Source organism: Thunnus albacares, chromosome 10 (assembly GCF_914725855.1).
Source record: "Thunnus albacares chromosome 10, fThuAlb1.1, whole genome shotgun sequence".
NCBI lineage: Eukaryota > Metazoa > Chordata > Actinopteri > Scombriformes > Scombridae > Thunnus > Thunnus albacares.
Window position 1 is genome coordinate 14703009 of NC_058115.1, and position 15738 is coordinate 14718746.

A 15738-nucleotide genomic window follows, 5' to 3' on the forward strand; every position below is an offset into this window, starting at 1 on the left:
TGCAGAGAAAGAAGAGTGATGGAGAAGGTTAGGGTGGCACAGGAATTCTTTTAAAGGTTATGTTTTTTTCTTAAGTCCCTTTTGTCCTATCCCTCTTTCTTTCTATTCTGATGTCAGGGTCTGTTTGGCTGACTTTTAAAGATCAGAAATCATCTTATTCGTCACTGTCTGACAGTATCATATATAAGTATTCTGTATCAGATTGTTCCAGGTTGTCACTGCAGCTATATGAGCTTTACAACTGAGTGAAATATTCAAATCCAATACATGTTTTTATGGCTGCACCATTCCATCAAATGGAAATATTCTAGATTTCTTGTGCATCATTTTAGACATATTTCAGCCTGACATATTTGGTATCAGTGATGTGTAAGAGATGAAGACAGTTCTGTGCAATTTAATAAATTTGAGTGTCCATGTTTGCATCCTTAACACTCACTGGGACATGGATCCATCCGACAGACTCTGATGGTTTCGGGCTTACTGTCTAAACATAGGCCGATAGTGTTGTCCCTGGTGTGGCACAGAGCTTGTCTCTGCTGGGTCCCATTTCCACATGTCTGTGAGCACTGGAGAAACAGGACGCACACATACACACAAATCAACACATTACTCTGAGCAACACATTGAACATCACTTGATTTTCTAGGAAGCTTGTTAAACCCGCCAAGAATACAGTTTGGAGGACGTCTTGTTATATTTAAAAACACTGAATGTCTGATCAAAATAGCAGCTGTTGGGCATCAACTCAAAAATATCATTACAGGTATTTTACTCTGAAAAAAACCCTTATTGGTTGGACATTATTTTCTGTTTTTCAGTTTTATCCATGTCCAGCTTTCGTTCAGTACCTGTGACCAAGGTCCAACTTTCCACTGGGTAGGGCAGGGGTGTCTGTTGCAGGACCTGCGGGCCTCTGGCCGGTCGTCGTTGCAGTGTTTATTGTGGATGGAGCGTGTGGTGTTGTCATCTGACGGCTGGACACAGCTCACTGAGCGGATTTGCATCCCCGTCTTTCCACATGGTTTGCTGCAGTTCTGCCACTCCCCTGTCACCCAACTGGAGAGAAACAAGAATATTGAGGGCATTCAGAGTGTCAAAATGCTGAAGTAAAGAACTACAAAGGAAAAAAACTGCCAGCTGAATGTGGAAAAAGGATAAAAATGTCTGTATCACAGTTTTGTTAGATCTCCCAAGTTATATTTTTACATGTTATAACTATACAAACACTAATACTAATCCATCAACCACTCTTTCCTGAACATACAGCACAATACAATGCATACATGGGTGGAGGGCAGGGCTTCTGGTTGCAGTCTCTGGTATCTCCTCTAGGTTTCATGTTAGACTTGTTACAGAAGCTCTTGTGGACCATCTTACTGTCTACTTTTCTTCTGCAGCCGTATCGCAGATACTGTTTCCCTACAGCAGGAGTTAATAGAAGAAGAAACAAATGTAAGCACAAATAGACAAAGACAGGCATGCAAATCTGCCACAACAGCTGTAATGTAAAAGAAGCAGCAACAGTTTTTTGCTTTTGCACCTCCACCACAGGGTTTGGAACAGGAGGACCATCTCTTTGGGGCCCACTCATAGGCACTGTCCTCTACCAGCATGTTGTTCTGAATGGCAAAGTCACTGTCCATGTTCATCATATACTTATAGGCCAAATTCACGTCCTCATCTCGGTGTAATTTTACCTACAGACAGAAAAAGAAATTCATTACAATACTGTGATAGAAGCACTTTGCTGTATGTGTGACTGAGGCACAACCAGCTGGAATTTTAACTGGGCCATGTGACAAATCCTCATGCATAAAACAGAAAACTCTCATAATTTAAAGGTGCAATGTGTAGGATTTAGGTTGCAGGTGAGGTTGCAGACCCCCCCCCCCCCCCCCCCCCCCCAGGAGAACCTACATCGGCCACGAAACTTGCAAAAAACATTAAAGGCCCTCTATAGAGCCAGTGTTTGGTTTGTCCATTCTGGGCTACTGTAGAAACATGGTGGTGGTGCAACATGGCAGGCTCTGTGGAAGAGTCCCCGTCCCTATGTAGATATAAAGGGCTCATTCAAAGGTAACAAAAAACATTTTCAGATGATTACACAATAATTAAAACAAACTTATGAATATTATATTCCATTTCTGACATGTCTGTTCTGCTAGATGCCGCTAAATTCTACACACTGCACCTTTAATGTAAGTGTAATTTTGGAAATATAAGTAATACAGGAAATGCTTGTGCATAGTGTGTACCATAATCAGAATGCCATGTGTGAGAGGGCCAGTGGTCTGAAGAGTCTCCTTGTCGTTGTCATTCTCATATTCCCACTCCACCCCCTTCTCTATGACAGAGCGGGATTCTGGGTATTCATTTTCTCCGTTTAAAAAGAACAGTCCAGATGCCACATTCTTCACAGCTGTAGATGGGTGAGAAATGTACATTGATTATACTTGTATGACACACATATACAAAGATATAGACATACACGCTCACAAAAGAAAACAATATGAATTGTCAAATACCTAAAGTGTGTGATGTTGCTTTCAGTTCTTGGATCAGCAAGTGTCTCGCCCCTCTGGGCACTTCAAGAACTTTGAGGAAACCTGAAATTAAGCACACATCTGGTTTGTGAATTCAACATCATAAAAATATCATTTTACAGTTTCCTGACAAAGAGCCTCAGCTAATTCAATAAAGAGCTCTAACTCATTAAAACCAAGTATCCCTGCTCACTGGTGTAAATCCCAGAAGTCTTGACTATTTTCATCTAGAGTAAACATCTGATTCTGGGAATTTCAGTGCTATAATGTAGGTCTTTCCCAATGTCAAGAGTTAGATAATATAAACGTTAGCTCATAGAGTGAGATTTAATGTAACTTCTTGGCAATGCTGGACTCACATGGAAACATATCAACTCAAAATTCATAACAGTGTTACAAATCTTCCTCTAGAGGGTGATGTTTAGCTGAACATTACTAAATATAGGGGAAAATGGGTCCAGATTTTAACATTGGCCAAGTATTTATCTTGTGCTTGATAGACAGGTGCTATACTGATGGAACCAAATCAAGTCCGTCCTAGATTTAGACAAGGGGTCCTGTGATTGTGAGTGTGTACCCATAGACCGTAAAATAAATAAATGTGTACCTTGTTTCTTGGCAGTACGTGTGATGGTGTCTTTGAAGGTTTTGCAGCTGGCGTTGTTTCCTCCACACACTCCACACTTGTCTTCCTGCTTTGAGGAGCCCACAACATGGTCACAGCCAACTTTCTGTTCATGAGGACATGGAAAGTTTAATGACACATCAACATCTAAACACAAGCAGCTCTCTTGCTTGCGCACACATTAACGTCACTCACCTCACACTCCCCACGCACACACACGCTGTACGGGTCCTTGTATGAACAGCGCGTGCCATCCAGGAACATTCTCTGCATGAAGACCACGTCCCGTGTCTCCTTGGATTGGCAATGCAGCTGGCAGCGTTTGTTAGCTGAAGATCAAACAAAAAAAAAAAACACACAAAAACTCAATTATTCCAATTACTGTCAGAATGACACATTTGCAATCCATTTGGATGAGTTCATCTTTACAAGCAACATGTGATTATTTTTTATGTTCTGAATGAGCTCCGCATGAGTCAGCGTGACGCTGTGTTTCATTGTGTCTGTGTGACTCATACTACAACTACATGAGCCTCCAGAGACAAAACCTGGCAGTTCATCCCAGTCAGGATCAACACGCCTACTTCATCACGTTTATTACACATGGACATAATCCAAAGACCTTTTCTTATGGTGCTTTGACACTAATAAGAAGGTGGCAGACATACTACTGTAGAATTATAATATGTGGAAAAAACACACTTTTGCCATGTTGAAATGAGAATGCACTGAAACAATATCTGAATTGCCTTCTCAGTGATCTGACTGAATGCTCATCTACATTGTGAGAAATACACTATGATGATCAAGGGGGCCTGTGCTGCATGCATTATGGCATTTCATTATACTTTATTATATATGTATATATATGTATATGTATATGTATATGTATGTATATATATATAGTTTAAGTTTATTTCTTATTGGTATGAAGACCATTATAAAGACTTTTGTCTTTTATATCGTCTGGTTTACTGTAAGTTTATTGGACTGTAAAGGCTTAAATTAGGCTTTTTAAATATATTTTAAACATATTTGTTAGACTATTTATAGTTGCCAGTTTTTCAGATATACATATATATATATATATATACAGCTGTACATTACAGCTGATGTACATTAGCTGCCTGTTCATGGTCAGTCAGCATTCTCTGTATTCAACAGTTTAACGTGCAAATAAATTCACAGTGTAGAAAAATACATAATTAACTTCACTTTTTAGACCCCCCAAGGTGTTAATTAAGGGGTCCAACACCTGCCAAGACCCCCCATACTCCGCATACTACTCTACAAGGAGAGATGGGAGACATCTTGACAGACCAAAGGGTTGGATGAATACCTCTAACCAGCTGGTTGAAACATCCGCACACACAGGACAGCCTTACATTTAATGTTTCTTTGCTCAAAAGAATTTTACAGTCTATCTGTTGACTTGGGAAAAGACCCAAATAGAGACACAAAAACAACAGTGTGTCAAACGTCTCTAAACAAATACTACAATTTCACACTCGTAGCAGACACTCTTTTTTTCTCCTCGCACTATCTGCAACTCAGGAGATGACAGACCATGAATGGAATTCAATTTCACCTCCCTATGTACTTTTTTCTTTCTCACACACACAGACACGCACATCTGTCCTCGCACACTCTCACACACATACAAGGAAAAGTAATTTGAGACTGAGAAAGCCTTGCTGAAAAATATGGCATTTAGAAATGATAGGAGCGGAGAAAAACAATTTAGCAAGGCCCCCCTTAGTGGAGTGTGCGTAGCATGACCTCCGATTAGATATGGAGACAGCTCAGCATTTTTCTCTAGGGCTGCCCTTTAGTTGGATGATAATTTAATACCTACAGTATCAGGAAAGAAGTGACACCTCCACTTAGAGACAGGGTGGGTCTGACAACCTCATAGACACACACACACGTACATTATCGCACTTCTCAATGATGTGGAGAGGTTTTTGGATATTAGGTGGAGAACATTAGCATGTAAATCTGATAGTTTGTCCATATGTGCCAACTGATAGAAGCTATAAGGAAGGGGAAAACCATGGAGGTAAGAGGGGGTTAGTGAGGTTCACAGGGAACATCAGGGAATGGGTGGAGAAACAGAAGACGAAGAAAGTTCAAAGAAGATTGTTTTTAAAGAGATTTTCAAAGACATGGAGTGCTTTTATGGGAGGGCGTAGTCGTACCTCAAATCTGCACTCAGACTCAGCAGGACAGCCAGATGTCAATGACCATAACAGAGCACAACCTATATATAAAAACCTCTAAAACCCAACCACATTCAGGATTATGAGTTTGCTCCCTGTTTTTGGTTTCATATTTACAACTTACACAGTGTATCATGACTAAGAGTTTGTCATTCCCAGGCTGGTATTTCTGCTCTGACAGCCTTTCTGTTTCCATCTCTCCATCATATGACTTTATCCATCTTTCTATCTGCGAGTGTATACTCACCTTCTGGGTTTTCATAAGGCAGCCAGTGGTGCTTGTTGCCGTGGACTTCAAAGCGAGAGTCCAAAGCGTGGCATTGCTCCTCTCGCGTGTCACTGTAGATATCCTCACACTCATTGATGTTGCACATCTGGAACTGGTAAATCGCCCCCACGCAGGTGCGGCCTCCGTTGGCTGGTCTGGGAGGACAGCAGGGAAGACGACGCATGAATATTTTTACCTGACTAAATGTATGTTGTGTTTCATCTGCTCTTATTTGAAATCATGGGCTAGAAATGACACCATAAATCATCTTGAAATATGTTAATGGAGCAAGTTGCCACTGTGCAATTCAATTCAAATCACTATCAAGAGTCAGTTCAACAAACAAACAAACAAAATAATTTATATTGAGATAGTTTAGTGCTTCAGAGAAATTCAGCATAATTAAGCACAGAATGAATCTTTTATACACACTGGGAAACACAGTTTCATACCTAGGATTGTCACATTCGCGTGTGCGAAACTGTACTCCACCACCACAGGTGCGGGAGCACTGGCCAAACTCACTCCATGAACCCCAGTTTCCATCTTGCTTGATGATGTCAGGGGTCAGCCAGATGCAGTGACCTTTAAAGCAATGCTGCAATAGGCCAAGAACATAGTAGAGGGTTGCGCTTTGAATAGTGTGCCATTTAAATATTTAATTAACTTCATGATGACAGGTTCAACAGAAAAGTGGCAATGCCTCTTAAAGAAAATAGAGTATGGTAGTGTTTGTATACCTTCCCATTCCCACACATGGTGCCATCAATGGGTGGTCCTTTCTTGGTCTTGCAGAAGAAGGGATTGTCTGGGTGGCTACACCACAGCTGCTTACATGGGTCAAAAGTGCGATACTGCGGGGCAAAAAGAGAAACTCCTTACAATTCAACGCTATAACATACAGCACACACACTGGGCAACAGACTGACCCTCAATAATACAATTCAACAGCTGGAATGAGACTAAACACTGAAAATAGGAAATAAAAAGAGATGAGAAGAGAGATATCACAACAATAACCACAACACTATTATACTCAACAATAACAACATAAACCCTGTACTGTGTCACTACACTGTACACTACGCTCCACTGAGAAACACACAGCCATTCATGCAAACTAAACCAAAGGATGAGAGAGAGGCAAAACTCTCTGAATGAGACAGCCCATGGTTTAATTAGGTCACAAGGGAGGTCAGAGGGCAGAGGGCAAAAGGTTAAAAGGCCAAAAGGTGAGGTCTCATTGACCTCTAAAATGCCCCTAGACACAGATCAAGGACCAAATTCTCCTCCTTGTCTGATATAAACCATTGATGAGGATACCACCAAACTGACCTGCAGTCCAGTGTCTGAGGGGCCGTGCCCTCCTCCCTCCTTTCCACAGACTTCCCTACCCACCATGACCACAGGGGACTTTTGCAGGTCAGAGGGCAAGTCACAATCAATGGCTAAACTGTGGTAGGTAATCACCAATGACATCAGACTGGAGGATCCTAAAAGCTGAGGTGAAACATGGGAAAACAGCCTCTGTTCTGGCTCAGCCCTTTCCCCATGGATGGGAAAGAGATCTAGCCAACCTTTTCCACTCGTTTATAGTCATGAGTGTGCCAATATAATGCGGTTCTTCCTGCCAGCTCTGCAGTGATTTAACACAGATATGCAGGAGAAGAGTTGGTTTATTTTACGGTTCAACTGTTGAACCGTACCATAGCTACCAGTGAACCAGGTGAGTCACAGTGTTTTTAGGCATTTCACAGCCACTTTGTCTAAAAATGTGAGCATTTTAGAATCCTGCAGGCTAACGTCCAAAATATGACGATGGGTGGAACAGAGAAACGAAGTACAGTAAAAAAGAAAAGTAAGGAGCAACATTACAAACAATTACAACTTCAGAGGACAAATAGAAAAAGAAAATCAGAGAAAAAAAATGACGGGCCACATGTCTTCCAGGAGGTGGGGTAACCTTACCTGCGTTCCTGACTGGCCCGCCTTTTGTAGCTGAGGGAATGGGTTTGACAAGAGAATAGAGGGTAATCTAGCAATGTGTGCAAAGCTCCTAAACAAGCCCTTTTGTCAATCAAGCAACAGCTTCCCAACAGCGTGCCACAGTGGCTTCACAGTCATAAGAGCAGGTGAGGGTGACAGGGGGAAGGTAAGATGCCTGCCAAGATGCTGCAGCTGGGTGAAGCTTATCTACTGTGTGACTTTTTGTGTTTACAAAAGCACTGGTTGTAACGGGTTCATGTAAAGGCACTGTGGTACCAAGGTAAGTGTTAAGTGTTAAAATAAATCATGTATAATTTATTATAATTAACATTAATAACAGAAAAAAAAGAAATAGCTATCAAAACCAATTACCTGCTTTTAAGCAAGATGTCAATCCCACCAGTGGCCAGGAGAGGAAAGCAGAGGACATCAGAAGAATGTGAATAGCTGTGTATGTGCGACTCTCATTCCATTATAGTGTAGATATATGTCAATTCACTAAAGTTCCCCCTAAAATGTATCTTAAAAGGATGCTCTTTCAAAAAAAATCAGCTTGAACTGACTGAATTCAAAGTGAGTTTACCCCCACTCTAAGATAAAGTGATGCTAAGTTTGAAAAGGTGGTGGCAGCAGAAGTTGGAGGAGGGTACATTATGTCCTTCACAATGTTAGTAAGTGTTGGTATAATCTAGCTATGTTAGTAGTAGTGACTATCAGACTATGGGGATCTCTTACCGCGGTGCACATCGTGTAGCCCACACCGAAGTCAAAGCGACACTGTTCATTCATGGAGTAGTGCAAACCAGGAAGCTGAGGCAATGATGGCCAGTTGTGGTCGAAGGGGTCATCACGGAGACAGTCATAGGAACTGTGAGAGGAGTCAGAAGAGACTGTGATGAAATTTTTATTTTCTTTGCCTATTTATTCATGTTGTTTAAAGTCCTTAGTTTTTCCACTGTTTCATATGTGATGGATTACGTGAGGAGGATCAGCATCCCTTCAGAGGCCGCCAACTGGCCAAAAAGTCATTAAAATGGGTTTTATGAAAAGTTTCATAGCCCACTGGCCTGAAATATGGGCTGAAAACAATCCAATTTTGGCAGTAAGACTTGTACACTTTGTAATATTTTCAAGATAATAATATCTAATCCGAAAAACAATAAATATTAGCACAAAAGATCAACTTGACGCAAATTCTGTGTAAAATATTGATGTCAGTATTGACCTTTAAAAACCCATATAATCAAATCCTAGTATGAGTGAGAGTGTGTACTGTGTCTGTGTTTGTGTCTCACTGAATGTAGCGTCCCAGCTCTTGCATGCTACATCTGGACCAGTGAAAGCGGTGGAAGGCAGCCTGAACCAGCGGAGCCATAATGCTGCCCATGTGCACCTCGTCTCCACAGCGGTTGCCCTGGCCATCGTGCTCCATCCCCAGCCTGCAGCAAAAGGGAGAAAAAACAGAGGACATGAGTGAAATGAAGGGAATAGAGACAGAGCAGTGCAGACAGATTGGGAATGTGTGGGAGGAGAAGGAGCACAAGAAACAAAGGAGGGAGGCAGTAGCAATTCTCTCATCAGATATTGGCTGAGGTGACCAATGGACCAAAACTGTAATAAATCAATACAGTCCTTTAAGTGACTGCTTTGTTGTCTTTTGCTGTACCATGAGAATAGGCTTGAAGACATTAGTATGGCAATGCACTTACACGTGTCCGGTCTCGTGCGCCACCACAAAGGCAGAAGAAAAACCGTCCTCGTGGTTCAAAGTGCAGCTCCTCACTGGATGGCACATGCCCGTCACTGGGGCGTAACCTAAGCAACCAGAAAGAAAGATACAGTATGCACTTTTTTTTGGTCTTGTACTGAAACCTTTGGAGAGTGCAAAACTTTTGCACCAATGACAATGTGCTCAGCAACTTACAGACCAGTTTGTTTATGTAACACATCTCACAAAATATGCACAAATTTAACAAACTTACACACCAACACATTTAAAAAGAACAGGGAGAAGAAAAACCTTGCATTGCTTACCCCCTTCTCAAAATGATAAAGTAACCTAAACATTGAAGGCATTCCATTTACAAGATAAATAACAGTCTGACAATCATAAATATTTCTGATTAGGTCCATATTCTGTAATTGTTCAATCTCTGTACATTTTCCTAAACTGAATAATACTTTATTATTATTCTTTAAGTCACTCTGCAGGGAATTCCTTTGACTTCAAACACTAAATGCTATCATGCCGTATGTGCAAATGTCAGTCATGTCAGTCAAAAGACCCTAATGATCAGTGACATCAAAGTGATTTGGTTGCTCACCTCTCAACGTAAACCTGCGACTATCTAAAGATACACACACACGTATTAGTCTATTGCACACACACCAGCACAAATGTGTGCGTCTTTGTGTGTCTAATCCTAACCCTAAACCGTCGCCTTCCACCCCTACATATGCCAATCTCCAACTCCCTGTGTGCTTGTCTGTCCTGTACTGCCTTTAATTGTGGAGCTGTGGCCGGTCCTGCTCTGTCTATTGATTTTCTGCTGCTGAAGGCTGAGCCCAAGGGCAGCTGAAGGGCTTCTGGATAGCTAGGCCACTGCCTTTAGAGGCCTCTCCCCTGGGCCTGCCTGTTAGCCTGCACTCTGCTGCACAGAAAACCACCAACCACCAAACCCACAGTGCACTATGCAGCTGTATGAGGCAAAGGAAGGAAGATGGGAGTTTTCTATGTGTTCGTTTTAGGTCCGAAAAAGGGTGGACACACAGTTTTGGATGATACATTCATGCATCATCAGAATGTGTACGTGTCCTTCATTACCCTGCATGCCCGTGGGGCCAAATTCCTGTCGTGTGAGGAAGATGGCGTGGTCGTGATACTCAGCATCCCCTGTGTCCTGCTTCTGCTGCAGGAAGGCCCAGCGGCACACGTTCTCCAGACTCTGGGAAGGGTTCCCTAGTTCAATCAGACTCATGGACTGGAAATAGAAAGAGAGACAATACACACAAAGAGAGTGAAAAAGAGAAATTATAACGAAACCCCCAAGAGACTGTGTACTAAAACTGTTTTTTTAATTCAATTCTGGTACAACAACATTTAATTCAACCCTGTAGGGGGCAGTGTCACAATGTTATATATTGTCAGCACATCCTGCAAATTGCTGAGGTGTACAACACACAGAAACAGACACACACAGTAATATAAAGTATAGTCACACAATAAAAGCATCCTGTAATCTTGATGATTTCAATAATGAACATGAAACCGAACACGGTGGCTGCCTATTAATGAGCTATGCACTAATAGTCAAAAACATGTCAAATTACAGAATATTTACTTATGATTAAATTCATAATACCGACACCCACACAAACACCCAGATGCCAGCAATTCCTTTCATTCACCTTCACCTCTCATGCTCTTCCTCATTAGGATCTCCGCTCTCCTCCCCTCCCTTTCCTTGCTCCCATACAAGTCTTTCCATCTCACCGCTCTCTTTTTGCCTCGCTTTCCACATTTTGTTCGCTTTTTTCACACATGCACAATGCACAGTTGAACCAAAAGTGTGTGTGGTGTGAGTGTGCTGCAGCGAAGACATATGGCCTGCCTCTGCACACATGATGGAGTGTGAAGTCTGCACAAACACCATGTAGACAGAGTGCACTGTGTGTGTGTGTGTGTGTGTGTGTGTGTGTGCTTTATCATGTTCATCAGGTGCTCGTGTGTGTTTTTCTGATCTTTAAAGATGTGTTTCTAATGGTGTACCGTGTGTGCATGTTGTGTTGGAGTGTGTGAGTGTGGGTGTGTGGGTGCGCCTGCATTCAGGGTCACATAGCCAATCTGCAGGCTGTCTGGGTGCAGCTCTGTTGCCACGGTAATTGGGGATGATGGACAGCCGGAGCTTTGGCTGAAGCTGCATAGGGGCTGGCCCAGAATGACCAATGTAGGAGTGTGTGTGCGTGTGTGTAGGTGTGTGGGAGTGTGTGTTCCAGGGCTCTAGTGGGACTGTAGACATGTAGAGAAGAGAGGAAGAGATAAGGCTACAGCAGCGTAAGTTCATCACAGAGCACCTATTCAGCAGTAAAATCATTTGTATCATCCTGTGGGGTAATCCCTGCCCTCCTCTATTCCTGCCATCTCTTGCTTTATCTCTCTTTTTCCCTCTCTTCCTCTCTTCAGCACAGACAGGCAGATAGAATTACAGTCGAGAAGAAAAGGATGCTACCCCCTTCGTCCGGTCTCTCTGTTTATGAATGAGGGAGGGCGATCATTGATTGTTTATCTTTGCCTGGACTTCCCATGATTCTGTGCTGCAGTCTACTGGGAGGAAGGCTGATTGCATAACGGGCAGAGTTTCTGTGTGCTTTGGTGCTGAACTGTGAAGGCGTGCGACTTGAAAACACTCCCCTGGGATACTGCATGCTTTTAGTTCCTCTTTTGCTCAGTCCACTGGAATAACAGGCTCCGGGCATCAGTGCGTGCTGATGAGTGTGTGTGTGTGTGTGTGTGTGTGTGTGTGTGCCTGTTTGTTTGTTTATAAGTGTGTACGACTTGGCTTTGCTTACTGTAGATACTTAAAGTGATTGTAGCAAAGTCCTAGTATCAAAGATAGTGCTGATAGAGAGACAGGGCATCTAATTTCCAGGAATTGCATCTCAGTCAACTTTTACGTAGATCTCATGTTTTGTCTTACCTTGCCGTAGCCCAGCATGATAATCCGCACAAGCACCACATTGATCTTTGCTCCCAAAGATTGGTCATGGTAGATCTCATTCACCTGGAGTCGCACAAACACACAAAAAACACAAGTTTCAAAAGAAGAAATGAAGCAAAATCTAATCTAAAATCTAGGATTTGTAAATTGTTTTTTTTAATGGTTAATGAATAATGCAATTCTTCATAGATCAGTTCTAAGACATTAATAAGAACTAGCCTACTTTTTTGTAGTGATGTGATGGAGATAATTCATTTATTAATGCATGTGTGTTTCTCACTTTCTAATAAGCCACCATGTGTACAGTTATAAATGTTACAAAGTCATAAATAAATAGTTTTTACAGTTGTGAAGGAATAATTTGACATTTTGGGGAAAACACTTATTTGCCTTTTGACACAGTAGCCACTGCCAACAGCCTGTTAGCTTAGCTTAGCACAAAGACTGGAAACAGGGAAGCAACTAGCCTGGCTCTGTTCAAAGGTAACAAAATTGCCCTATTAGCACCTCTAAACCTCACTAATTAACATATACCGTATCTCATTTCTTTAATCCATACAAAAACAAAACATATAGACAACAAGTTGTGGTTTGACAGGGTGGTTATGTGTGGGACTATTTTTGTGGCTGTGAGCAGTGACTTCCTGGGACTGCTATGCTAAACTAAGCTAACCAGCTGCTGGCCTGCCTTCATATTTGATGGCTGAACATGAGAGTGGTATCAATCTTCTCATCTAACTCTCTGCAAGAAAATGAATAAGTGTATTTCCAGAAATGTCAAACTACTCCTTAAATAAATTGATTTTTTTTGTCCAGATGCTCTGCAGCTCTTTCTCAGAAGGTAAATGGTCCACTCCAGTTGCCTCCCTGATTAATTAAAGAGCTAGCTAAACAGATAAAGCAAGTGTCATGCTGGAGGTTGATATAAATCAACCAAAAGTATTTTTCACAACCTGTAAACCTAATTACCTCTTACTAATGGCTTATAACTGAATTATAAAGCATAATTATATGACTTTTATACCATGAATAAATCCATTACGTACAACTTTTAAACATGTTTCCCTTATAATTAAATGGAACAGAAAACAACAGTAAGGATCTGACTAAATGCTTTCCACCAACTTAAGGAACAAAGTGATAAGAGAGACGAAAAGACGAGAAAGGAACCAAAAAAAGAAAGAAAAGGAAGGTGACAAGAGTGCAAAGAACTCTGTTTCCCATGAGCGCAGATGGAGAGGAGATGAAGAAATAAGGAAGAAGGAAAGCACCTAATGCAGGGAAACAAGGTAATGTGTGACAAGGGAGATGCAGAGAGCACTATACTGGCAAAACACACACACACACACACACACACAAAGAGAGTGAGAGAGAGGCAAATTGGCGCGGGAGTTGAGGCCTGCTGTCCTCAGTGGTTGTGTGTGGTGCCTAATGAGGCAAGGGGATGTAAAAAGAGACAGCCATAATGAGATGGCTGATGGACATGCTGCGGAGAAAGAGACACACACACACACACACACACATACAGGTGCAGAGATGAGGAACAAAATTGCAGATACATCCAGTGAGAGAAAGGTATGAGACAGAGTTGAGGAATAAAGACAGGAGTGACAGAGGGAAAGACACAAGAAGCTGAGCAGAGAGGAGAAAGGAGCACAGTGGCAAACTGAGAAAAGAGAGAGCTTGGAAGCGAAAGAAAACAATGCCTCCTTAGAAAATGAATGTAGCATAGAGCTGCGAAGAAGACTTCAAAAATGAGAAAAAAAAAGACTAACTTAATGTTCTGTTCCATACGCGGTGTAAAGTAGGAAATTCCAACATCTTGTTATAGGAAAAATCCATTGGAGTGATCCTTCAAAATTTCTAATTTGTTAACCACAAACTTTCTGGAATAAACTTATTTGATTACATCAACATATAAACATGGCTCTAATTTAACAGTGTTACATCACTTTCAGAAACCTCAAAACAGAGGCTATTTTGATTTTCAGCAATGCGTGGCCTTTGTGTAATTAGGGACATCTGTCTGCTAAATGATCAAATACTAATAAACCTTAGTTTACAAATGACAGCATTACATGCTAACTTACAAATGTGGCCAAATATCACTGAAATGACATTAGTGGTTTTAGTGGAAACAGCATTTTTTGCCTGACTTTCCCCTAACCCTAACCCATATGTTGGTTTTCCGAGCTGGAACACTCTCGAAATAATGGAGACTGTAATTAGCATATGACACTAACTGGGAATTTTTGACCTCTAACTGTGAATGGAACAGAGCATTATGTAAAGGAAAACACTTGAAGTTGTGACCATAAGGCACGACTATGTAACACAAAGCCATTAAAGAGTACTCTAGCAATGTTCAAAACTGAAGCAGCAGAGGCTGAGATATCCTGACTTTGAGTCCCTGGTACAGGATGAGCTGCAGTGTGAGCTCCAAAAAACATTGCATCCTATGCCTCCAAACTCACTCAGTAACATTTTCTCATTGGACCCTCACAACGCAGGCTTTCTGTTAAAAAACTGTAGTGTCCAAACCAAGCTGGGAGAAGTAAACTTTGTCGCTTCCTCCAGAGCCACAGAAGACATTACACGGTAGGGTGCATCTGTTTTTACTGGCTGACTAATACTTCCTGTTTCTGGTAAACTGTCTTTAACATGTAAAATCAGTGCAGTGTCACCTTATTGAAATAATAACCCATATAACCAAAGCATAACGTTATAAATAAAATACACAAAAAGTTCAGGGACGACAAAGAATGTAAGTTATTTTCCAAGTTCTCCTTGGATTGTGTTTTAATATTTGATGGTGGTCTTCTGAAATGGAAGAATTTAAGATTAAGAGACACAGGAGAAGACGCGGGAAAGTTTTCTTCTGGTGACCTTCAGCTTCATATTTTGGATGCTCCTTTAACTAAAAAAGATACGGAGTTGCTAGGCAACCACCAAACAAAGACAGAGAGTTCTGTTCTCAGTTTAACCCTGTCTGAGATTATGTGTGTGTGTGTGTGTGTGTGTGTGTGAGAAAGAGAGAGAGACTGTGTGTCAGCAGTTTTCATCCTGCCTGCCTGTCTGGCTACCTACTGGTATTTCTGTCTGTGTCTCTCACTCTGTAACGTTTGTTTCATTCCCTTGTTATCTTGGCAGGCTGAAGTATATGTGAGGAAGTGACACACACTTGTGTGTCTGTGTGTGTGTGTGTGTGTGTTTGTTTGTAGCTGTGTTTGTTTATCTCAGATGACATGGACACTTGGGTGGGTCAGTTCACACGTCGCCTGATCCAGCTTGTTTCCTTGACAACTGTTAGGCCAATTAGGGGTGGTTGATTTCCAGGTGACCCCGTCACCACAAGTTCCACTCTAATGAGACACAC

At 41.6% G+C, this 15738-nt stretch overlaps 1 protein-coding gene across 3 annotated transcripts in view; it reads right to left on the reverse strand.

Moving 5' to 3' along the window:
• LOC122990543 (A disintegrin and metalloproteinase with thrombospondin motifs 2-like) overlaps window positions 1-15738 on the reverse strand; it is a 114016-nt gene that overhangs the window by 7072 nt on the left and 91206 nt on the right. For all 3 annotated transcript variants that reach the window (XM_044363912.1, XM_044363913.1, XM_044363911.1), the window contains exons 5-20: window positions 12342-12425; window positions 10469-10625; window positions 9354-9459; window positions 8940-9083; window positions 8380-8512; window positions 6399-6512; window positions 6111-6256; window positions 5638-5813; window positions 3367-3500; window positions 3154-3277; window positions 2529-2609; window positions 2259-2422; window positions 1544-1700; window positions 1287-1422; window positions 852-1059; window positions 440-569 (exon numbers count right to left, since the gene is read on the reverse strand). In XM_044363912.1, coding sequence (XP_044219847.1) covers window positions 440-569; window positions 852-1059; window positions 1287-1422; window positions 1544-1700; window positions 2259-2422; window positions 2529-2609; window positions 3154-3277; window positions 3367-3500; window positions 5638-5813; window positions 6111-6256; window positions 6399-6512; window positions 8380-8512; window positions 8940-9083; window positions 9354-9459; window positions 10469-10625; window positions 12342-12425 — 2194 coding nt within the window. The remainder of the gene's footprint in view (window positions 1-439; window positions 570-851; window positions 1060-1286; window positions 1423-1543; window positions 1701-2258; window positions 2423-2528; window positions 2610-3153; window positions 3278-3366; window positions 3501-5637; window positions 5814-6110; window positions 6257-6398; window positions 6513-8379; window positions 8513-8939; window positions 9084-9353; window positions 9460-10468; window positions 10626-12341; window positions 12426-15738) is intronic.